This window comes from Macaca mulatta, chromosome 8, assembly GCF_049350105.2.
Source record: "Macaca mulatta isolate MMU2019108-1 chromosome 8, T2T-MMU8v2.0, whole genome shotgun sequence".
Classification (NCBI taxonomy): Eukaryota; Metazoa; Chordata; class Mammalia; order Primates; family Cercopithecidae; genus Macaca; species Macaca mulatta.
Genome location: NC_133413.1, coordinates 129,430,993 through 129,457,041, shown reverse-complemented (window position 1 = coordinate 129,457,041; position 26,049 = coordinate 129,430,993). Strand labels below are relative to the sequence as shown.

Sequence of the window (26,049 nt, the reverse complement as noted above, 5' to 3'; positions counted from 1 at the left end):
AAAATAACATTATTTCCAAACAAATTAATGAAGTAATGAAGTTGATTATCAAAGAGAAGATATACCATCGTTTTCAGCATATTTTAGTACCCAAGACAGTGCCGGGCTGTGAGGTTTCATGATGCCATGTTCTTTGACTTTGCCCTGTACATTTTTTTAATCACCAAAATGTGACTGGTGGACTGTATTTTCAAACCTGATATATAACTAGTACAAACTAGTGGATATAATGAAATGACACTGGTCTTGGAGCCAGAAGGCCCAGGGTCAAGTTCAAGATGCAAGATTCCACCTGCTGAAAGACCTTGGGCACTCCCCTTGGCCCCACTGGTATTGTTTCCTTAGGTCTAAGTTTAAAGAAATTGCTACCACATAGGGAAATTATGGGAATTAAACAAGACAATGATTTTAAAGGTCCTTGAAAACTGTAAAGCATCATCCACATTAATTGGTTAAAATCATTTTTTAACACTTTTTGTTTAAAACTTGTCTCTCTTTTGCTTTGTGTTCATTTATTTTTCTTTTTAATTTTTTATGGATACTTAATAGTTGTACATATTTTGTCATTGTTATTTTCAAGGGAAACCACTAGAGGTCAGAATTTCACATAAATTGTTTAAAGAAACCACCAAGATGGGGGAGGAGGGAGAAAAAGAGAAAGGGAGAGAGGGAGAGAAGGAGAGAGGGAGGGAAGGAGGAGGGAAGGGGGCGGTGGGGGGAGGAGGAGGGGGAGAGAGAGAGAGAGAGAGAGAGAGAGAATGAATTTCATTTTCCTATTAGGTAACATAAACAACAAGTTTAAGGCATAGAAAGAAAAATAATGATGGCTTGCAACAGAGATGTTTTGATAACTTATTCTCAAAATTGTTATTTGACAGACTTAGATAGGGAGAGAAGGGAAAGATAGAATACAATTTGTTAAAATTTCTATTGATGATGTCTACACAGCTTAAAGTTCACATTGGTTATGATAATTCTGAAAACAGGTCTGTGAGGAAGGCTCACTTTGCAAATGAAGACACTGAAGTGTAACAGATGTAACAACATGCTGAAGATAGACAGATTGACTCCAGTGTCTTTCTTTCCACTAAGCCATGTCTGGGAAATAAGACTTTAAAAATAATATCTGTATATTGGTCAATATATACTATGATTGGTTAGCATTTCTGGGTTTTCACAAATGGCATTCTGTAATTCTAAATAAATTATTTAGTTTTCACTCTCCCAAATGAATTTAGGGAAAATTCCTTTCACAATCTGTTTCCCAGAGTATCTAGAAATTTCTGAGCACCGTGCTGCAGTGCTAGAAAATACAGTAATGAGATGATTAGCCATGGAGAAAAGTATTAAGACTAGCTTGATCTTAGGGAAAAAATATTGAAAAAACAGTAATAACCCAGTCCTTTAAAACATTTGCTCAGCCATCATACTATTCTTTTTTAATTTTGTAGAGGTAAATATACATATCTGCCTTATTTTGGAGTAGGGAGGGGTTGTGTGTTCATGAAGGAACAAGGTAGAGTAGATGGCAGTGTGTGTGTGTGTATGAGAGATACATATATATACATATATAATATGTGTATATATGTGTGTGTGTGTGTGTGTGTGTATATATATATTGAGATGGGGGTCTCACTCTGTTGTTCAGGCTGGAGTGAAGTGGCATGATCAGGGCCCATGCAGGCTCAACTGTCTGGACTCAAGTAATCCTCCTGCCTCAGACTCCCAAGTAACTGGGACTACAGGTGTGCACCACCACACCTGGCTAATTAAAAAAAATTATTTTAATTTTTGTAGAGATGGGGTCTCCTTATGTCACCCAGGCTGGTCTCAAACTGTTAGGCTCAAGCGAGCCACCTGCCTTGACCTCCCAAAGTGTTGGGATTACAGGCAACACACCTGGCCCACTGTTCCTATCTTAAGAGAAGGTATCATGTCTTTGTTTCTGGTGTACTCATATCACCTTGCACAATTCCTAGAGCAGAGGAAAGGCAGCGATGAATATGAATATACTCATGTTGCTTTAGGTGCATTTAGGTGTGTAGGAAATTTTCAAAGAAAAAGCATAAATTAACTGGTGCCAACCTCAAGAGTCTGTAATAGAATACAAAGCTTGGTATGTAGATGCAAGAGCTAAGACAGGTTCCTTATCTTAGTTTCCAGCCCCTAGCAGCTAACATGATGCCTGGAACTTAGTAGGTATTCAGTACATTCGAGGATCATGAATTTCTTTATTAAGAATAAAATTTATTAACTTTTATTAAGAATTTATTTTATTAAGAATAAAATTTTATTAAAAATAAAATTTAGAGTCCATTTGATGCAGTTTCCAAGCTCTAGATGAAGAAGAGGAAATCAAACCCAAGAACATAACAAACAAACTTGGTTCTAGAACCCAGGGTTCTAGAGCACCGCTTCCCAAATCCTTTTCCCCGGGAGCACTCACTTCATTTTGTCACAGTCTGGCTTGTAATTATCTCATAATGTCTGCACGTGCTCAGGAGGAAAGTTAGTGAGATTTCCACTGTCTGAAATCTTAACAGGGTTTCTAATGGGAAAATGGGGAGGGAGAAATTTTCTACTAAGTAAAAAATAGTGCTATTCTCAAATGGATTCTCCCATTTGCAGGGACAAGGAAAACTTTAATTTTCGATGCCTCCCATGACACCCCAGGAATAATCTAAAGTTTCCTATACTCTAAGGAAAGTTCAGGACAGGTTTTAAGTAAATACTTTATTTCTAATCAAAACTTTCTTTCTGAACATTTGCCCTCACATTATTCATTTATTCACCCAAGAAATTATTTGGAAGCTCTAAGGTCTCATTGTTCCTTACAGCATTTATTTTATCGTATCAAAGGTTAAAACTTGGATTGCAATCTTAGAGGAAAATTAATTCAGTGATTAAGAAAAATGCACTTTAAGCAATACACATTTAAATAACTGACAAGCATGGGGCAACATATTTCTGATTTTAAAAAAAAAAAAACAACACTTTTTTCTACTTAAAATTTTAGGCAGCTGCAATTCTTCCACCCTATAGCCTGGAGAAACAGCATGAATTACTAATAAGGGAGCACCAATCTGCAGTGCAGTGACCACTATTCAGAACAAAAGGGTAAAAGCTAAAACCAGAAAAATAGATTTTTTTATCTACTAGTTGCTTAAAGCATATTTGGACCTTGGCTCTACTGGAGAACATTTTGCAATATTCTACCATTCTTGAGCAGAAGGCACTTGGCCCCAAAGACTACACTTCCAAAGAAAGAAATGGTCATTTATCTACTACCTATGATGCTTGACAGAATGTTTCCATCCTCTACGTTGGAACTCAGGATCCCATTAACTCATGAAATATATATGTAAGATTTAAGTTTTATTTTACTGACCCTTTGCTTAAACAGCTTCACCAGCATCAGTATTAGAAAGGAGGAGAATACAAACAGCTCAAAAATAGAGTTCCTTTTAAGGAAGGAAAGGACTTCTGAAGACTCATGCTTGGATTGTGCATCTATCCCGGAGCAGAATGGAACAGGGACTTTCCCCCTGCCCCGGGTAAGTTCCCTCAGATCTCTGTCCTGGGTTTCCCCTTCCCAACATCCTCTTACCTAACATCAAGGGAGAGCTTTAAATAAGTAACAGACCAGATTTGGAAAATCCTGATTTTCCAAAATAGAAGGGAAGTGGGAGGAAACTAGAGCGGAGAGAAGAGAAAGTCATTGAAATCTAGGAAGGGTTTCAGAGATGAGGGAAGAGATCATATTTATTATACATGAAAATCGTGGTTTTCTTTCCTCACCTTTGGGTCCTGGTGAAATTGTGTGTGTGGCACAGACTTCAGCGGTAGGACGGCTATCGATATCCAGACCCAGACTCTGAATTTGCAAAAGAAATAGTACCAGGAGGATAAATTGGTTTCTTCGAAGCAAGGATGCAAGGCCATTCATTGCTGTGGTTCCTCAGAAAAGGGTCTCCCAGAAATGCCAAATAAACAGCTTTATTTTAAATAAAACCTCCTGCTTTGGGGAAGAACGGGAAGTATTTGGAACACACATTCCAAAAAGGGCTACAGAGGCAGGAAGGAAGCATATCCTAGATTGTTTATTTTCTCAGTGTTCCAGATGGACCATACATTGTCCAGACTGTTTATTTTCAAGTGACAACAGTTTATTGAAAATTATCTCTGGACTCCAGTGTGCATGTCAGTAGAAACATCCCTAAGAGCAAAGAAGATAGAGATGCCTTCTGCTGAGTACTTGAGCTGATAATTTAATAGGCTATATTGCATTTAAACGCTGAGTTTCAGAAAGGTTGTGAACCAGAGAGGTCTTCAGTTAGCAACATGTTATGCAAACACCATGCATGGCTTTGAGCTTTTCATAAAGTGATATTTATTACCTGCTTGTGCCTGTTGAACGCTAATGCTTCCAATGCCCTCCATGGCCTTCTTTCTCTTGCTACCAAGATTATTCTCTTGTGATTAAGTTCAAAAGGAAAGAACAACCAGCTTTTCTGTGAAGCAACTTGGTGATAAGTATTAGGAATGTTAAAATGTTTATAACCTTTGGCCTGGTTTATAGCTTTTAGCCTTTCTGTGCACTATCTCAAAGAAATACTCTGAAATGTGGGCAAAGCTTCATTTGAAGGGACGTGGCAGAAAGGGGAAAGGCCTTCAATTGTCTAACAACGTGTTAACAGAGGGCAAATTATGGTAAATAAAAATGTATGAGAGGGTATGACATGACGATTTGATTAAAGTGGTGTTTTCAGCAAGTTTTTATAAAATAAGGGGTAAAAACTTGTGGTATGTTTCACAGAAAGCTCAATAGATTTAGATGTAGAGTATGTAGATGACATATAGATAGAGATACAGAGATCGGGATCTCTATCTATTCCACGAACCTATAACCTGTACAAATAGTATAGGCATAGCAAGATATTGGAAGATTGGAACCAGAATCACATATATTGGAGAGGCCCCTTACCTTCTCCATTCTTGAACAGGCATCTCAACTAAGAGTTAGGTGAAAGGGATTTTGAACCTGCTTTCCTTGAAATTGGAAAAGAAGGACCTTACAGATCCTGATACAGACTGACTGCTGCAAAACTATCCCTAAGAAATGTCATCATAAGTAACCATCAATCCAAGAAATACAGGTGCATTAGTTTCCTAGGACTGCCATAACAAAGCACCACAAACTGAGTGACTTACACCAGTGGCCAGTTGGCTAAAACCAGTGCCAACCCTTTTGACACCAGGGACCAGTTTGGTGGAAGACCATTTTTCTATGGGGAAGATGGGGAAATAGTTGCAGGATGATTCAGGTACATTTTTTTTTTTTTTTTTTTTTTTTTTGAGACGGAGTCCCGCTGTCGCCCAGGCTGGAGTACAGTTGCATGAGCTTGGCTCACTGTAACCTCTGCCTCCAGGGTTCAAGCGATTCTCATGCCTCAGCCTCCCAAGTAGCTGAGATTACAGGTATGCACCACTGCACCTGGCTAATTTTTTGTATTTTTAGCACAGTCGGGGGTTTACCATGTTGGCCAGGCTGGTCTCCAACTCTTGACCTCAAGTGATCCGCCCACCTTGGCCTCCATAAGTGCTGGGATTACAGGTGTGAGCCACTGTGCCTGGCCTCAAGCACATTACATTTATTGTACACTTTATTTTTATTATTTACATTGTATTATATAATGAAATAATTATACAACTCACTATAACGTAGAATCAGTGGGAGCCCTGAACTTGTTTTACTGCAACTAGATGCTCCCATCTGGGGATGATAGGAGACAGTGATAGGAGACATCAGGCATTAGATTCTCCTAAATATCAGGCAACCTAAATCCCCACTTGCACAATTCACAATAGGGTTTGCGCTCCTATGAGAACCTAATGCCACTGCTGATCTGAGAGGAGGTGGAACTCAGGCAGTAATGTGACTGATGAGGGGCAGCTGTAAATAGAGATGAAACTTGGCAGGCTCACCCGCCACCCACCTCCTGCTGTACAGCCCTGTTCCTAACAGGCCCCAAACCGATACCAGTCTGTGGCCTGGGGATTGGGGACCCTTGACTTAAAGAGCAGAAATTTGCTCTGAGGTAATGGGGATCAGAACTTCAACACACGAATTTTGAGGTGGGAGGGAGACAACTGAATACATCACAACAGGTTTATAGTGTAACTGACTGACTTTTTTATAAGCAGTACAGGGAAGGAAACTGGCACTGATTGAATAGTCATTATATGCAGGCTGAGAGCTAGTCTCAACTTGAGTTTATTTTGTCTCAAAATAGTCCTGTGGATTATATAGTAGTCCTTTCATTTTGCAAACAAAGCAGCTGAGGCTCAAAAAAATTAAGCAGTTTGAATGAGGTCATCCATTGAAAATGTGACCAAAAAAAAAAAAAAAAAAAAAAACTCAAATACAAATTTATTTCCCAAAATCCTGCTTTTAAAATACTATTTGGTTTCCATAAAGATGAACATTTTCAAGCATTGAGGATGCATTAATTTTCCACAAACACTTAAAACGTCTAAAGTGGATGCATTTGTCAGGTTAACAGTGATAGAAAAATCATGAGAATAGAATGATGTTAGGAACCTAAAATTTTACATCTGTCACAGCCAGATATGTGATATAGAGCAAATCACGTAATGTCAATTGCCACGAGGCATATAAAGTGAGTTTGGACTTCATATTTAACATTCTTTCTAAATTCTATGATTCTAAGAAAATTGGTACTCTTTAAATTGTTTAGACTACCCTAAGTCTATTTCACTATTTGTTTATTTTCAAACATTTCCTGGCATACAATGAGAACAGAATCATTGCATTTATATATAGAAATTAACTGGTCACCATTTCAAACAAATAATAGTCCTTAAAAATTTTTCTTGGCATATTCTGTCCCCCTCCCTTTTTTTTTCTTTTTTTTTTACTCAATAAAGCATAAAAATATATTCCTATATAATGTAGAAAATACTACATCAAAATTTAAATTGCTACAGAGAATTCACATATTTTATATAAAACATTACTTAATTTTAAAATGGGAAAGATGATTGAATACACAAAAGAAAGTGGTTGAATGATGTTAAGTATATCGTCTCTAGTGTGCAAAAAAATAGTGCTTCTCAGAAAGATTTCTACTGACATGTAAAAGGGTTCAGTCTTGTTTATTCAGAAAATGAAGTCGCTGAGAACAACAAGCCAACACTGTTTTTGCCTTAAAACGTCGTTTTAAAATAGACAACAAGCCAGTCAAGTTTACAGATGGCATAAAAGTGGAAGAGGTTAATGGTAAATCTAAAAAGAAAAGAATTAGTGGCTAGTTTATAAAACTGTCTTCATAGTTCTACTTTTTCTGACTGCTTTCATCTTTCAATTCCCAAGATATTGGAATTCCAGGCTTAGCTTTGTGTTTGTCCAAATATGACCTGTCATTAAAGTAAATAACAAGTGATATTTGCCCTGTTATTTCTCTACTCTTTGCGTGTGTGTGTGTGTGTGTGTGTGTGTGTGTGTGTGTGTGAATTGAATTGTGGCCTTAAAAAAATATATATATCCACATCTAACCCAGGAACCTGTGAATGTGACCTTATGTGACAAAAGGGTCTTTGCAAACATAATTAAGCTAAGAGTCTCAAGATGAGATCATCCTAGATTATCTGGGTGGATCCTAAATCCAGTGACTAGGGTCCTTAGAAGAGACACCCAAAGGAGGGAGACAGAGACGAAAGGAGAAGGCCATGTGCAGACCAAGGCAGAAATGAGAGTTACACAACCACAAACTAAAGAATGGGCTTGCAGCCACCATAAACTGTCAGAGGCAAGGAGTGCTTCTCCCCTCCAGCCTGCAGAGTAGAGTTCTCTACTCCCTATACCTTGATTTTGTACTTGTGGCCTTGAGAAGTATGAGATAATAAAGTTCTGCTGTATTAGGGCACTAAGTTTGGGGTAACTTGTTATGGCAGCCCCAAACTAACACTCCATTTTTGTGCTATTCATCCACAGTAACTAGAAAAAATGACACATCAGAACGTTTACTTAGTGCTTGACAGACACCCAGCAACATCTGTTCTTGTGCATTTTAATGATCATGCATCCAGCTTCATGATATTTTCCTGGAAGGAAAATAAATTCCAGGATATGAAAAAAGCATATCCTAAGGCAGAAGTATTTTACTAGTTAAAACAGGATAGCAACACAAGGACAACCTCATCTCCAGAAGGGGTTTCTTGACAAATTGATATAACTCAACTTTGGACTTGGTTTCAGCTTTGTCCATTCACGTAAGTACTTAGTGGATTAAAATTCTCTCTTGTGAGTTAATTTAACTTTATACAGTTTGTAAAAGATGAAACTTAGTAGAGTGACTTTTAAAATAAAGCATTTAGAAAGTAACATGCAAACACATAATAATTTCTTTTTTATATTTCAAATTTCATATTATAAAACCACATTTAAAAAATCAAGGCTAGGCATGGTGGCTCATGTCTGTAATCCCAGCACTTTGGGAGGCTGAAGTGGGTAGAGTGCTTGAGGTTAAGAGTTCAAAACCAGCCTGGCCAACATAGTGAAACCCCATCTCTACTAAAAATATAAAAATTAGCCAGGTGTGGTGACGCATGCCTGTAGTACCAGCTACTTGGGGGGTTGAGGTAGGAGAATCACTTGAACCCAGGAGATGGAGGTTTCAGTGAGCCGAGATCACGCCACTGCACTCCAGCCTGAGCAACAGAGTGAGACTCCATCTTAAAAAAATAATAATAAAAATTAAAAAAAAATCAAATATTCAACCTGGGAAAGCTGATTTTTTAAAAAAAAGTCAAATGGTTTTAACAGGCTTATGAGACAAAATCAGAAGGCCTCCCACTGTTTGCTCTCCACTCGAGTCTTACTCCTGTAAGAATACCTATAGGAGTATTTAATTATTAGTAAAATAATTATTTTAGTGCTTCTTAATTTATCTCCTTTGTATTTTTAAGTAACAAACTTAAACTGATACTCTGCTTTTTATTTTTTTCTCATTGACTTCTCAATATGGAAGATGGAGATGTTTCTCTCGTTCCTAGGTCTACATCTTCCACACACATTTTCCTTCTTTTAATCCTAGTAACTTAATATTACAATTTTAATCCAATAATGTTTATAATATAATGGGCCTGTAACAATTATTCACAGCAGAGGTACATAGCACATTATGATTACATTGTGTTTCATGTACTAATTTTGTTTCTCCCTAGGTTTAATGATTGCTTTTTTTTTTTTTTTTTTTGCATAGCTTTCTATGTACCAAACCCATAGTAACCACCAATTATTTGAGATTTGTCAGTTTTGTAGAAATGTAAAGTCTTCTATTAGTTTCCATTACTTTTCTTAGAAATATCTTTGGGAACCCTCAAACTTATTGCTCCATTAAGATTGGAAGGCTTGTTGGCAAGCTGTTATCCTGAGACTCATCTTCACTATTGTCTAGGAATTGATATTATTATTACGCAACTCCTTTTCTGACATCTGCATCTTTTTTTTCCTTGGTTTCATCCTTCATTTTAATATAGTATGTCTTCTAGTAGCTTCCTGAAAGGGAGTGGACTCCAGATAAATTTTTGAGACATTGCAGGTCTAAAAATATAGTAATTGTACCTTCAAATTATATGATATTTTGGCCGGATATAGGATCCCAGTATGAAAATAATTTTTACCCTGAGGTGTAAAGATATTATTCTATTTTCTTTTAGCTTTTAGTATTGCTGCTGAGAAACTTGATGTTGTTCATATTTTCTCCAGTTTCTACAGAATATGTTTTTTCTCTCTTTAGAAGTTTTCTGAGTTTTTTAAAACACCAGCTATTCTGAAATTTCAATGATATGGACTTAATGTGGACCTTTTTGCATTTACTGTATTGGCTAACTGTAGATCCTTTAAGTCTGGAAATAATTGTCCATCAGTATTATAAATTTTCTTGCGTTGGCTCCTTATAATTTCATTACCTCCACCTCTCTGTCCCCATCCCTGTCTCTCAAGACCATTTCTCAATGTTATATTGGATCTTTTGGATTAATCTTCTAATTTCTGGTGTATTTATCCACTCATGTCTTTCAATTCTTTTGTTCAATGTGTGTTTTACACTGAACCATTATAAATTATTTATAAATATGCACATCCTTTATAGTTATAAAAATTCAATTCATTCAACGAATATTTATTGAGCACCTATTATATCTCAGTCTAATTTTTCTTCCTTTATAGCTTTTGTCTTATTTTTTTTTATTAGATCTCTAAATCTACCCATCACAGTTTTTTTTAAGAAGCTCTTTTGTTTCTTGGATTGTCACTATTTAGTCTAAATTCCTTGTATTTCTGTTTGATTTAATTTATATATTTCTTGTCACTGACTTTAATAAAATATCTGGATATCCTACACTGATCCATTCATAGTTAGGAGCCACTAAACCGATACTTGGAAGCTCTGTATATGCAAGTGGAGTTAGTTGACTAATGACAATATGTACTGTATTATAGGGCAAAGAGTTAATGACTTGCCTAATTTGTGGGAGCCTCTCATTCTCATTACCTGCATCTCTGTTTTTTGAACTGTAAGATTTATTTAGCATACTCCAATCCTTTGTTTAAGGGGATGTGTATATTACTAGTAGCATTCTGATTAAGAAAGGGATTTAAGTATCTCAGTGTTCTTACTTTCTCTTAATCTTCTGTAGCTCACTATCACCTCAGCTATGGCTGATCTCCCTCGGTGTCCATGGGTTAAAATCTCAGTCTTGTACTCAGATATACCAGGTGTAGTTCTCTAGCAGCACATAGTAGGTTTGGAAATCAATAGCCATAAATGTTCATTTTAAAGACTTTCCCAATATTCCTTTTCAGCCTCATTTTGCCACCATTCAAAACACATAGTATATGGTATCTTCAGTTCCTGAGACCTCTGAATTTCTGGTGTGTTATCAACTTACATCTTTCTGTTGTTTCCAGTGATAGTTTTCACGTTTCTCTGTTCTGTTAAGACAGTGACCATTGTCTAATACTTTTGTTAGCTTCCAAAACACTTTTTGGTTGCTTTTCTTGTTTCCTTACTGTCATTTTGGGTTTTTTAAAGTTTTATTACTGCTATTTTAGTGACATTGTGGAGGTAGCAGAGAATAAACATGTAGATTTAATCTGCCATATGGACCCAGGTGTTCCAAAAATTACTTTAAATATAATTTCAAGCAACTTCTGTGGGTAGGTGTGCTGAGATGAGGCTCAACAGCATATTCTTCCCCTTAAAAATTAGTCATGAAAAGGAAGTTTCAGCCACGGCTATGTGAAGAAGTCAGAACACCCTTTCCACAAACATCTATGAAACTAGATGAAGTTATCAAAATAATCATTTCAGGGCTCTATTTTCTTTTGATTTGTTCAAAATTATGGGGTATATTTGCAATTTTGTTGTATGAGTGGATTGGGTAGTGGTCAGGTCAGGACTTTTAGGGTATCCATCACCCAAATAACTTACCTTGTACCCACTAACTAAGCATTTGTTCTTGAAAAGAAACCCTGGCTTTGTGCAAGAACAATAAAAGTATGAGGCCTTCATGTATGGAGAAAACTCCACCTCTCTCCTCATTGCAGTTGGTGAGAATTGCAGTTTTATCAGCACAGGGACAGCCAGAAAATCCAGCAACTTTGCTTTCACAGAGATAGGCTCAGTATGGAGGGAGATATGCAAAGTACTGATTAATGTAACCAACTAGTAAGCCCAGAAATACATTCTCACATTCATGGTTCATTGATTGCTAACAAAGGTACCAAGGCAACTAAGTGGGGGAAATAATAGTCTTTTCAACAAATGACGCTGTAAAAATTAGGTAGCTACAACATGCAAAGAAATGAAATTGGAACCTATCTCACAGTATACACAAAAATTTACTGAAATGTATCAAAGGTTTACATATAAAAGACAAAACTATAAAACTTCTTAAAAAAACATAGGAGAAGACCTCTGCAACCTTGGGTTATGTAGAAGTTTCTTAGATAGTACACCAAAAGAACAATTCATAAAAGATTGATGAATTATACTACATCAAAATTTAAAGCATTTGTGCTTCAAAAAACACCATTAAGAAAGTAAACAGAAAAGTCACAGACTGGAAAAAACATTTACAAATCATATATCCAATAAAGAATTTGTGCTTAGCTAAATAATACAATCAAATTAAAAATGGGCAAAATATTTAAATGGACATTCAGCAAAGAAGGTAAATAGCTAATGCACACATAAAAAGGTGCTTACAATTTTTATTCATTAAATTTCAATGAGATATCACTATATACAGGTAAGACTAGCCATAATAATAATAATAATAAATGTGACAATACTGAGTGTTTGCTGAAATGTGGTAAATTGAAGCCCTCATTCATTTTTGGTATGGATGTAAAATGTACAGTCACTTTTGAAAACAGTTTGTCAGCTTCTTAAAAAGTTAAATATAAACTTAAAGCATAATCCAGCAATTAAACTCCTAGATATCTACTTGGAAGAAATCAAGACATGTGTCCACACAAACACTTCTTCATAAATGTTCATAACAGTGTCATTCATCATCGCCAGAAATTGGAAAAAATACAAACATCCACAAGTAGTAAGTAAACAGAACATTGTATATCTATACAATGGAATGCTATTCAACGATAAAAGTAACAAACTGCTGATACATGCAACATAGATGGCACTGCATCTCCAAATTATGCTAAATAAAAAAAGAAAAATCAGACACAAATGGATACATCATGTATGACTCCATTTATATGAAATTTCTAGAAAAGGCAACCCTCTACACATAGAAAGCAGATGTGTGGTTGCCTGGGGCTGAGAGTGGGAGCAGGGATTGTTTGAAAATGGACACAATGGGACTCTTGGAAGTGACAGCTGTGTTATAAATCTACAGTAAAGTGATGATTGCACAACTATATAAGTATACTAAAAAATCCAACTCTTCACTTACAATTAGTTAATTTTATGACATATAATTTATACCACCATAAAAGTGTAAAAAAAAAAAACCTCAAACCTGTCATGAAAACTGTATTCCAAAAGTCTTGAAATAGTTATAATTCTCGAGTAGTGTTTTTATAAGACTGGAAATAGTCAAGTAGACAAATTGTATTTTGACTCTATTTTGAAGAGAAGTCCGTGTAGATTCAGGAAGTCAGTAATCTTAAGATTGTTTCTGGTTCTATATGCCCTGATTTAGTGTCTTCAGTTGAGGCTTTTGCAGTCAAAGTAATTGATAGAAAACAACCAGATAGAAGAAAAACATTAATATAGATACAACTAAATTTTTCATTTAAATATACCTAATTATAAAGTTAATTACAAAAATTAATTGTATTAAAGAGCTCAAGTACCCTACACCTTTTTAACTTATTAAGAAATCAATACCCTTTTCTGGTCCTAATGGAGCTGGAGGCAACAATTTTCATTATTGTTGTTCTGTGATTAATTATATACCACAATGTCTTGAATAATATTGGATGAATTACAATGAATTGTAAGGGCCCATAATGATGGGAGTTTGAGCTTGAATGATAGATATGTGTAATGAAAATGCATTTATTCATCTACTCATTCAACAACTATATAGTACTATTTATCAGCTATTGTGATAAACCAGGGAATTACAACAGTGAATAAGACACAATTTTTCCTTAAGAAATTTATCTTCATCTAGTTGAGGGGACAGAGAAGTACAATAGTAGTTGTCATTAGTGTGGAAAATATTCTGATGGAGAGAAATACTGGCATGTAATTGTTATAGGGACCCAGAGTAGAGGCACCTGATCTAGGCTTGTTGGATCAAGAAAGGTTTCTTTCAGGATGTGTTTCCTAAGAAGGTATATTAGTCTGTTTTCACACTGCTATAAATAAATACCCAAGACTGGGTAATTTATAAAGGAAAGAGGTTTAATTGACTTACAGTTCCACATGGCGTGGGAGGTCTCAGGAAACTTACAATCATGGCGAAAGGTGACAGAGAAGCAAGTACCTTCTTCACAAGGAGGCATGAGAAAGAAGAGCAAGTGAAGGAAGAAATGTCAAACACTTACAAAACCATCAGATCTTATGAGAACTCACTCACTATCAGGAGAACAGTGTGGAGGAAACCACCCTCATGATCCAGTCACCTCCCTCCCTTGACACGTGGGGATTACAATTTGAGATGAGATTTGGGTGGGAACACAGAGCCAAACCATAACAGCAGGATTTTAGAAAACTTGTCAGTTATCCAAGTAAAGTGGGAGAGGAATAAAAGAATATTCCATTTAGACAGAATAGCACATTTAAGTCTTAGTTGAGAGAATGATGTGTTTGAGGAACTGAAAGTATAATTGATTGAGCATAGAGGTTCGAACGTGATGGGATAAATGAAGCTTAACCTAGAGTTAAGAACTAGATCCTGAAAGGCGTTATACATGCTGCTGAGGAGTTTGGAACTATCATAAGGGCAATCATGGCCCGTGAAGATTTTTTTTTTAAATGCCAATATTAGAAATAAAATGGAGAATATGAGAAATGTGACAGAGGTACAACTTCATTGGCTTCATGTAATAGAAACCCAGTAACAGTGGCTTACTGACTTAATGAAATGAGGTGTTTTGTTTTATTTTGTTTGTGTGTTTGTTTTTTCAGATAGTAAGAAATATGGACACAGAAAATCTTGACATAGTAGCACCGTGTTACTGCCAGCAACCATGACTTCTCCCTTCTGGCTTCACTGTTTTTTGCATGGAGCTTTTCTCCTTGTACTCACAAAAGGGCTGCTGCAATTCAGACATTGCGTGTACATTCTAGGCATGAAGGGAAAGGTTGTGGATCAAGAGCTGATGAAACAAGACAGTTAAGTTAATCAATTTTAAGGAGTTTTTCCCAAAAAACTTTTGGGGTAAAATTAACTTCCATCTCATTGGCCGGAATTATGTCCTATGCTAGCAGCAAGGGAAACTAAGAGATTAAACATTTTAAATTAGGTAAATCAAGGCTTTGGAAGCAAGAATAGATATTGAATAGGCAACCTGTAGTGCTTGATTTTTTAAGGGTGCCCTGGACATTATCAGTAACAATGGGGTTATAGAGAAGCAAATCGATTCAAGGTATTAACACAAATGGAAGTGACAAGACCTATTGATTCTTTGGAAATTGAGGGTAAAGAAGAGGAAGAAGTCAGGGTGATTGCCAGGTTCCTGCCTTAAACAATTGGATACGGTGTCATTTACTGAAACAAGGAATGCAAATTGTGAAGAGAAGTAAATGAATTGAATTTTGGATATGTGGAGTTGGTTTCTGGTGGCTCAAAAAAAATTTCAGCCCGGGGTACAGATTAGAAAGTCATCTACATATCAGTCGTAATTAAAGTCATTGGAGTGAATGAGAGCTCAAAAAATAGAAACTGAGAAGAAAAAAAAAAACAGTCAAGGTATTTTAAAGACAGAATAGGATTTGGTAAATTGTCAACTCTGAAGAGGAAGCATGTTCAGATTTTATAACTGGAAGATTCTTTGATGTTTTTGGCAGTGCAAAAAGGAAATTGATACTTAATAGCACTTTTTTCTCTTTTTTACAGGCATTTTTATTCTTTGTAGTCAGCTCAAACACATGATCAATTTTAAATTGCTTTATGCTCTCTAAGACAAATAGCTGATTAAATTGAATATGTGTAATAGAAACTGTTAAACATTAGTTGTGACTTGACATTTTTGAGGCATGGAGCCGGCTTTCAACGCCATCAACAATTTTGCTCCTGGGATGAGTATTTACTTATTCTGTATCTTAGCTCGCCATTTTGCAAATGTGGAGGCTGTGGGCCTATGTTAACCTTGGGGCAGCAGGTCAAATACAGGTTTACAGCACATGGGCTCCTGAGAAATAGGAAAATAAAGATTGCGTTACTGAAGAGCATACTTTTCTCTCTCCTTGCTATACACAGAGGTCAGAGATGAGTGTTCTTCAGGGTCATTGCCACTTCCTGTTCTTCCTTTACCCCTTGCTTCTGAGAAGCCTCAATCAGTAGGGTTTCCACAGACTGAACAGTGAGTGGTTGACCTATTGTATTTGTTTGATACCCAACACAGAGAAGTTAAGAAAGGCTATCAGGCATTTGCTGAACTGATAAAACACAGAATACAACACATTCCTGGGAAAATGTTTTCTGCTTTATGGAGATAAATATTTATTTCAACTCTACTGAGAAGCATGTGCCTAATAAATAATATGTTTCTTTTTTAATGGTCTGTTTATGTTTTAGATACTTCACATCACAGATTTGGGTTGCTTACATCATGTAAAATTCTCAAAACATATTTTCATAAATTACTTTTGAGAAGATCATCAAGAAAATAGCCTTCATTTTCTATCTTCCCATAAATGACTAAAATTTCTACTTCATAACATTCATAGATATTGAAGTCTTTTACACATATAATTACTTTTTATGTGAAAGGATTCAAAAGTTTATAAGGAAGGACATGTCACAATTTATACAACATTGAGGAACACTTTTATTTAAAAATAATAATTTTGTTGCAAAATATTTTTAAAACTTGTTAATTCCAGAGGCATCATTCCAGAATACATCATAGAAAATGGAAGCAAGAATCTAGGGACCCCAAGCAAGAATGATGTGAGCGATTTCGGATGCCACAAGCTAGGTTTATGTTTTAGGATTGTACCGCTGAGCTCAACTCAAAATTGGTTTTGTGTTCCGTTCTTCTAACCAGTCCCAGCCCCATGGCATCTCTGCTAAGTGACTCTTTGTCTCTTACATGTTTCCTAAATGAATATCATCATCACTTATATTTTAAAATGCAAACGTCTTTATAAGACCTGTTTGCAATCTGATTATTGCAATCTGAAGAATTCCCCTGGCAAATAATGACATTTACAAGTTGCATTCCTAAAATACATTAGTCTCCTCTTATCTGCAGTTTTACTTTCAATGGTTTCAGTTCAACCATACTCTGAAAATATTAAATGGAAAATTCCAGAAATAAGCAATTCATAGGTTTTTAAATTGGATGCCATCTGAGTCGCATGATGAAATCTCACACCATCTCCTACTCTATTCTGCCTGGGACATGAATTCCTCCATTGTCCAGCCTATCCACTCTGACTAGCTACCTGGTCGTTACTTAGTAATCATCTTGGAGATGAGAGAGACTGTTGGAATATTACAGAGCTTGTGTCCAAGTAACCCTTATTGTACTTAATAATGGCCCCAAAGTGCAAGAGTAGTGATGCTGACATGTTATTTTAATTGTTCCATTTTATTATTAGTTGCTGTTAACCTCTTACGGCGCCTAGTATGTAAATTAAATTTTATCATAGGTATGTATGTATAGGAAAAAAAACCAGTATATATAGGGTTCAATACTATCCACGGTTTCAAGTATCCAGTTGGAATGTATCCCCCATGGATAAAGAGGGGACTACTGTAAATTATTTGAAGTCAACAGACTAAATCAAGAACTGAAGGAAAGAATGAAGGTCATTGTGTAAGTTTAACTGTGTGCAAGCTATCATATTACAGATCTTCAGAAATAAGGCCCCCCCCTTTTTTTTTTTTTTAAATTGCCTATAATCCTGAGAGGCAGCTGTTATCATCTGGAGACACAAATGGAGAACGGACTTAGAAGACTTTAGTAACTGACTTTGTGTTTCAGAGGAAAGTAGTGAAGTGAGGATTTAAACCCTGATTGTTCACTGCACAGAACCTGCTAAGAACTATTGCTCACTAACTCAAACGTAATCTTTCATACTGTGCATGTTAGGAAATGTGGAACCCAGGTGCCACACACCTTACCGTACTCAAGTGTTCCTGCTTTGAGGAGTAATAATGCTCTTTCATCCTTAAATGAAACAGCCTTGAGCTTCTGCCTTGCAAACTTTGCTAGCCTATTGCCCTCACTGAGATTGCTGAGAATTGCTGAAGACTCATTTCCTATTCACTGCTGCTCATCTCTTTTTAGCATCTTGACCCTCTCTTCCTGCAGCTCATTTCACTTCTCCCCCTTGCTCTCACCCACAGATAGAACATAGTCCCTCCTTTTACGGTTTCCCTGAAGCATCCCTATATAAGGCAGTTTTATACAGCATTTTTCTACTGAAGTGTTGAGGATAACAGAGCTATTATTTTAGAGCACATCAAATCAAACCACTTAAAATTGAGTAGGAGGCATTCCTGTTCATTAGAATTCTCTAGCCAGTATCACACTAGGAATTTCCTCTTTGCCGTCTTCGCTCAGGACTTTCCTTCTCCACATTTTTCTCTGAAATTTTATGCCTTCCCCTTTCTTCTTAGTTCCCAGATCTCCTCCCTCTCCTGCTCTCTTGGCTGCCAAAGCAGCTCCAAAATCTTTTTTTTTGTTGTTTTATTTTCATTTTGCAGAGATTTTAGCTCTCTTGCTTGTTTGCCTTCGACTAAATTTGTTAGTAAGTTCTAAAATAAAAATACTTTTACCTTAAGACAGTTATTGCCACCAGCAACATGTCTTCCAGTTAGCATGTAATAATTCTTATTTTTCTCTCCCCTGAAGATAGAATGGCACAGAAACAACATCACCAACTAGCCTTAGGAGAGGGTGGGCTTGCTTAACTGTTTATAATTTATTCCACAGACATTATTTTTATCTGAGGATCTCATTCCTCTGTGAGTAAATGGAGACATGGGGAACTTTAAGAGGACATAATGAATTTGTATAACTAATAAATGTCACAACTGGAAATTGAATTCAGATCTTAGAAATTAAGGCCAGTAATGATATCTATGGTAGCTTTAAAAATTCAATGAGATAATGCCTTGGGTAATGGCTGGAGTTGTCATTTTTGTTCTAAAATACTTAACTGGCTGAGAGGACTTGTAATAACTCTTCCCCAGCAACACTGTCTTAGTGGCATTAATGTGATCTTTGTGAGACGTCAGCGTACGCAAAGACTTGGTGCTGCTACCATTTTTCATAATTTGTCTAGTGCCTGACCTCCTATAAAAAATGCATGTGTTTTGCAAACTCAAGCTAAAATTATGGAATATTGCTAGAACCCTATTGACTAAAATGCTTTGCAATCACCAAGCCAAATGAATTTTGCTTAAGAATGAGAAACTTCAATATTTTTAATAATCTTATAGATGGGAATATTTACAGAAATTTTGCCATCCTGTTGTATTTTCTATCACCAGGTGCTCAGGGGCTAAAAAAGTTACCCCAGAAAGGTCATTCATTTTACTATCTTGGCTATCTCTTTTGATGTTTGGTATGACATAGTAAAACTGTTAGCGTTCTCATTTTTTTTTTATGTGAAAAAAGTCAGACAGAGTGTTTAAGTGATTTGCCTCACATCGCACAGCAATTGAAGTGCAGGGCTAGGATTCAAGCCCCAAAGCCTGAATCTAAGCTGAGTCTGAGCATCTGTCTCTACCCTCTGTCACTAGATTCAGAACCTTTACCTTTATCATTTGCCACATTCCTTCAACGTGTTAAAATCTGTGTATGGTATACATTTAAGAAACTGAGAATTTAAATAATGTCATCACCCTCAAAATGAATCACAGTCTCTATTAATATGGTATGAGCTTTTCATTGTTTTAATTTTCTTTCCTCATGCTATGGCTAAGTTTCACAATCTTTTATCCACTGCATATTCATTGATTCATTCATGCGTTAATGAGCATTCTGTGAACAGTGATTCAGCCCCATCTCTGTGTGCCAGACGCTCCAGCTTGTGATCAAGTCTCAGACTTACACCTTGGTCCCCCAAGCAGGATATTCTTGTTGCTGTTTTAAAACATTGATAAGATTTTCAACAGATAAATTATCTCCATCTTCCTCATAAAAACCTTCATTTTAAAAATACAGTAACCGAGGCTCAAGAAGGTTAAAAGATTTGCCCTCAGCCAGATTGTTGGGAATCATAGGGACTTGAATTTCGATTTTCTAATTTGCTATATTGGTGGTTTTATCACTAAAAAAGGAAGCAAGTTGTAATCCAAATATCACATAAAACAGTAATCTAGGAAAAGCAATAAGTGGGTACATTATTTATAATTCATGCTTTTCTTGATTCAATTTTGAAAATTGATTATGTTCTTAAATTTTATTTTATTACACAACTTTCATGTCCACTTTTTTTAATCTTGCACCTCTAACTCAGAAACCAGTTTTTAGTCAATAGTTCTATAAGATATCCCTGTTTCTCTTAAATACTTAGCTTTAGAAAGAGGATAGGAGTAAGGATTAATTCATTTTAAAAATCAATCAGTTTTCTCTTTTGCTCTAGTTCATCCTTAGCTGCAGTATTAATAGTTTAGCTTTCTTGCTGGTGGTAAGACTTCGCAGAATATTTCAGATGTATGAAAAATAAATTGGCTTAATTAAATAGGGAGCAGTGTAGGGGTAACGGACAGATCACTGCTACTTAACCTGCACAGGCAATGAGCACATGAACTTGGCCTCCTCAGGCCCATTCTATAAACATGTCAATAATTTTAGGACAGAATCACTGACATATCCTTCCACCGTGGCAGAGTTCTTTTGCATCAGTAACCAAGATGTGGACTGATTTATCTGCCTTTTTATCTCCAAAAATAGACATTTTTTCCACATGAATTACACTTAGAATGATATATTCATTCAATTTTGTGTTGTCTTAAAAGGTAACAGCTTTACTAAAGTAGAATAAATTACTAAGCCATAAAATATAGGACTTTTTTCCCAAGAAAAAATATCCATCCAGATATTTAATCAGACTATAAGTGTGTATATGCCGTTTCTCATAGTCTTTATCTGGTGATTTATAAGATTCTCTTGAAATAGAAAATCTCTTTACTGACCCACTTCTGAAGAAATCATATCACTTTAAGGCTGCCATAAGTTGATTTCAATAGGTTGCTGTGGGTTTAAAATTAAACCAAAATTTTGTAGGCCAAATGAACCTTATTTATTTTTTTCCTTGACATTCAGGAGCCTATTAAAGTGAAAAGTCAGTTATTTTTTGTTTGGTTACTGTGGATATTGTTAAAAGTTATAAATTACAAGAGTTTTTCAATTAAGTGCATTATCTTTGATAATCTCATGCAAAATAGAGTAGGTGAAACTTATGAAGTGCTAGGTAACATTCATTTTGCAAGTACTTTACATGTATGAACTAAATTCTCACACAAAGCCAAGTAGGTAGGGACTATTTTTACCAGGAAAGAGTTGCTTCGAAGTTAAGTGACTTGTCCGAGGTTTCATGGCTAATGACGGTGTCCTGGAACTGAGCACAATCAACTTCAGTCTGAATTTCAGCCTCAAAGCCATATTGACTCTTCTCCTAATAGCTTGTTCAGCCATAGCAATACTGTATTTCCCCCCAAAATGGGGAAAATTGAATTTTAAGATAATGGAATTCGCTCATTAATGGAGACAGACAGTAGTGATAGACATTATAGTATGATTTATAGTATGATTCATTTTCAGGTAAAATCAGGTAAGATGACATAATGTTCCTCTTTCAGAACCAGTAATGTAGCCTCCTATAATAAGTATTAAAAGAAAATATCGGCCAGGCACGGTGGCTCACGCCTGTAATCCCAGCACTTTGGGAGGCTGAGGCTGGCAGATCACAAGGTCAGGAGATCGAGACTATCCTGGCTAACACAGTGAAACCCTGTCTCTACTAAAAATACAAAAAATTAGCCGGGTGCAGTGGCGGCACTTGTAGTCCCAGCTACTCAGGAGACTGAGGCAGGAGAATGGTGTCAACCTGGGAGGCAGCGCTTGCAGTGAGCTGAGATTGCATCACTGCACTCCAGCCTGGGCAACAGAGTGAGACTCTGTCTCAAAAAAAAGAAAATACCTATGCTTCATCAGGAATTTAGGTGAACCTACTGTATGTTATGAATGTACCTAATCCCTAGTGATAATACAGTTAATAAGACTTAATGTTTGAGCTTGAGAATTTCTCTTTGTTAAAAACCAATGTAAAGGCAGCTAGAGAGAAAAGTCAAGTCATGTACAGAGGGAACCCCATTAGGCTAGCAGCAGACCTCTCAGTAGAAGCCTTACAAGCCAGAAGAGATTGGGGGACTATTTTTAGCATGCTTAAATAAAAGAAATTCCAACCAAGAATTTCATATCCTGGAAAACTAAGCTTCATAAGTGAAGGAGAAATAAAATCCTTCTCAGACAAACAAATGCTGAGGGAATACATTTCAATAAGACCAGCCTTACAAGAGGTCCTTAAGGAAGTGCTAAACATGGAACCAAAAGAACAGTACCTGCTACCACAAAAACACACTTAAACCCATAGCCCACAGGCACAATAAAACAATTACATAATCAAGTCTGCATAACAACCAGCTGACAACACAGCAGGATTGAAATCTCACATATCGTTATTACTCCTGAATGTAAATGGGCTAAATGCCCCATTTAAAAGATATAGAGTGGCAAGCTGGATAAAAAGACAAGCCCCAACCATCTGCTGTCTTCAAGAGACCCATCTTACATGTAACAACACCTACAGGCTCGAAGTCAGGGGATGGATTATGATCCACCATAAAAACAGAAAACAGAAAAGAACAGGAGTCACTATTCTTATAACAGATAAAACAGATTTTAAACCAATGAAAAGAAGGCCAAAAAAAGGACATTACATAATAATAAAAGGTAAAATCCAAAAAGAAAGCTTAACCATCCTAAATATATACATCCAGCATTGGAGCACCCAGATTCATAATATAAGTTCTTCACCTATAAAAAGACTTAGGCAACCACACAATAATAGTGGGAGGCATCAATGTCCTGCTGACAATGTTAGATTATCAAGTCATAAAACTGACAAAGAAATTCTGGATTTAAACTTGACACTTGACCAACTGGAATGAATAGACATCTACAGAACACTCTGTAAAAAAGAATAAAATTATGTGCTGTGCAGCAACATGGATGGAGCTATAGGTTATAATTCTAAACGAGTTAATGCAGGAACAGAAAACCAAATCTACATGTTGTCATTTATAAGTGGGAGCTAAACATTGATCAGCCATGGACATAAACATGGGAACAATAAACACTGCAGACTACTAGAGGGGGAAATGAGGAAGTGGGGCATGGATCGAAAAATTACCTATTGGGTACTAGGCTCAATACCTGAGTGCAATATATCCAGGTGACAAACTTGTACATGTACTTTCTGTATCTAAAATAAAAGTCGGAAAAAAATATTTAAAAAACAAAACCAACTTTTCAAATACTCTTATGCTATTCTTCTGCTTTACTAAATAAGTATGCTAAATAATAATTTTTTTTCTTTGATGATTGAGTACCCACGGATTGGGGGTTATCATGTAGACTGATGGTTCTTATTCTACAGTAGTGTGTGTGTGTGTGTGTGTGTGTGTGTGTGTGTGTGTGTGTATATTAAAATTTTTCAAACTCTAGAATTTATCTTGAAAATCAGATTTGTCTAACAGGTAGGCCTGTTTTTCTCATAATTCTCTCAGGTTTTTTTTTTTTTTTTAAATAAGAGAGGGAAATTCAGATTTTCCATTTATTTGCTTTATTACTGAGAGCTATGTTTTTAATAATTGGTTTTTACTATGATTAGCATGACACCCTTAACATTAAACACTCAGAGCCATTTGTTTTTATCCTATTAGTTTTCAGTCTGTCTTTACAGCAAAATGTAGAAAACTGGAAAGTATTAGAACAGAAAATGAACCAGTACTTTTAGGGTTCATTCTTAAAAGAATAAATACATTCTAGTTTTGCACATAAACTTTTTTTTTCAGAAAGGAAACTCTTTGTAATTCCGACTAATAGGGGAAGTGTTTGGGAAACCTGCATTTACATATTAAATATAGGTTAGTTCTAAAAGGAGACAAAAATGAATATATTACTGTTATGAACCTGAAAGTGAAAAGTCTAAATTGTATTTTCATCTTTAGTCTTTGTGCTTTTCTACTTCCTGACCCATAGAATATAATCAAAGCTTCCTTGTCAGTGCACCAAATGCAATAAAAACCCTCCTAACTTGGTCTGGAAGGCCAATGGCTAGATTGACGCAGCATATGTTGTAACATACTATTGGTTACTGAGTACACATAGAGGCTTGAGACAGCTGGCCATGGCCACACTTTTGGCTTGGAGTCGCGCCCTGAACTTCCACAGTTGAAATGAGTCCATGATTTTCTGGCTGCTTGATCCATTACCCATGTGGCAAGAGAGTAAAAGTGGTAAACCAGTTTCACCAAAGCTCAGATGTACTCAAATTGTTTACCTTGTACAGATACAAATACATTTTTATTTGAGGGTGGCTTCTTCTTTATGATAATGATGTATTATTTCTTTTGAGATGGTACCCTTTAACATCTGTTGGTTTATATTAATACATTTTTGAATAAAGTTCAAGGTGGAAGTGCTGAATTACTTAGGAGAGTTGTCAGCATTTAGGGATTTTGCAAGGGTATGTTTTTCCTAAGGCCTCATCACATTCTTAGCTGAGTTCTTGAAAAATTCATGTTGGTTACTTCACATTAAATCTAAAGGTGAGATAGAAAATTCTGTTGTTCAACGTATATTAGGACCACTGACTAGCCTATGAGACCATAGGAAGATAGTTTATGGGTCATGATCATGTTTAGATAAAATTTGATTCCTAAATAGGCAACAACATGCTGGAATCGATTTTTTGTTTGTTTGTGTGCAAGCAGATACACAAAGTAAACATCACATAAAAATCAAGAAAGACTGAAATAAAGATTATAATCATTTGGAATTCCAAGGCTTATTTTTTTTCACATTTGGAAGAATTCTGATGGCTCCAGCTTCAACTCAGAGATTAAATGTGTGGAGTGACACACTTGAACTTTCTATAGTTTCTTTAAGAGGCACTGCTAAAAGGATGAGTTAGCCACTATAAAATATGGATAAAGCGTCTGTTAAAATAAGATGCAGCCAATATTTATCTGGATGATAAATTCATGTCAAGAATTTCAATTTACTGTACATTTATGGACTTTTGATACCTACCATTAATCATAGTCTTACTGCAAGAGTCCATTATCATCTGTATAGAGCCACCAATGAAGCAAAAGCAAGGATAAAATAAAAAGAGGTTGCTAGGATGAAGGTTGCAGATTCTAAACAAAGATGAGTGACACATGTTGAGTAGGATAAATCTACAAATAGCCTGGAGCCAGACATCAGACATTATTTGAAATGACAAACTTCACATTAACTAAAAGAGAGAAAAAAAAAAAAAGATCACAGATGGAGACAGACAGTGGTGCTAAAAGTTATACAACTGCATGATTCATTTCCAGAAGAAATCAATGTTGAGATGACTTTTTTCCTCCTTCAGAACCAATAATGAGCCTCCTATAATTAGGTAAACTTTCTCTGTCCTATCAAAACAAACTGTTAAGCCACAGCGAGGCCACTGACACATCTACCCCTCAACCAAAGCTATAGTATTTTAATCTAAGTACAATGCAAAGATGCATGAGTCAATCTACCGTAAATTTTCAGCAAATAGTATGTGTCATTGGAAATAACTTCTGCTTTTCCAAAGACCGTAGATTTATTCTGTAGGAGTTTTAGAAACAAGCAACAATAATTTTAGCTAAAGCAATTCCCCGCGTTCACTAAACCATAACTGTCTGAAACTAGTTATTTCTAGAATTACACAGAACCAAAATAGCAAACATGTAAACAGAGAGCTATGGGTTAGAATTCATCAAATGAGGGAGAAAAAAAAGTTTTGAATTTTAAGGTATAAAATATCACATCTGTTTACTATTTATAGAAGCCTAATTTTAATGCACAATTCAAACACTAATTAAAAACATTCTCTATAAGTAGAAAATCAACTTGCTATGTGTGCAGAAAGAATAATACAATCAACTTTCCCTAGATATCAGTTTTCTCTCCATATAAGCGGTCAAAAAGTAACTGACCTTTGGACTTATTAAAATTCAGCCATCAACACTAGAAAAATGAAGCTAGGTATATTCGTG

The 26,049-nt window shown here is 35.9% G+C and overlaps 1 protein-coding gene and 1 long non-coding RNA gene across 3 annotated transcripts in view; one reads left to right on the top strand and one right to left on the bottom strand.

The window, feature by feature from the left end:
- COLEC10 (collectin subfamily member 10) overlaps window positions 1–26,049 on the bottom strand; it is a 145,484-nt gene that overhangs the window by 36,085 nt on the left and 83,350 nt on the right. The window contains exon 1 of one of the 2 annotated variants that reach the window (XM_015145915.3): window positions 3,799–4,070. The exons of the other annotated variant lie outside the window; for it this stretch is intronic. Within the exon in view, the coding sequence (XP_015001401.2) occupies window positions 3,799–3,946 (148 nt within the window). The 5' untranslated portion in view covers window positions 3,947–4,070. Of the gene's footprint in view, window positions 1–3,798; window positions 4,071–26,049 lie in introns of those variants that run through there. 2 annotated transcript variants of the gene reach the window in all.
- Window positions 2,445–8,314, top strand: LOC106999914 (uncharacterized). Its single transcript, XR_001446830.3, has 2 exons — window positions 2,445–3,554; window positions 8,015–8,314. It is a non-coding gene; the product is annotated as an uncharacterized LOC106999914 (long non-coding RNA).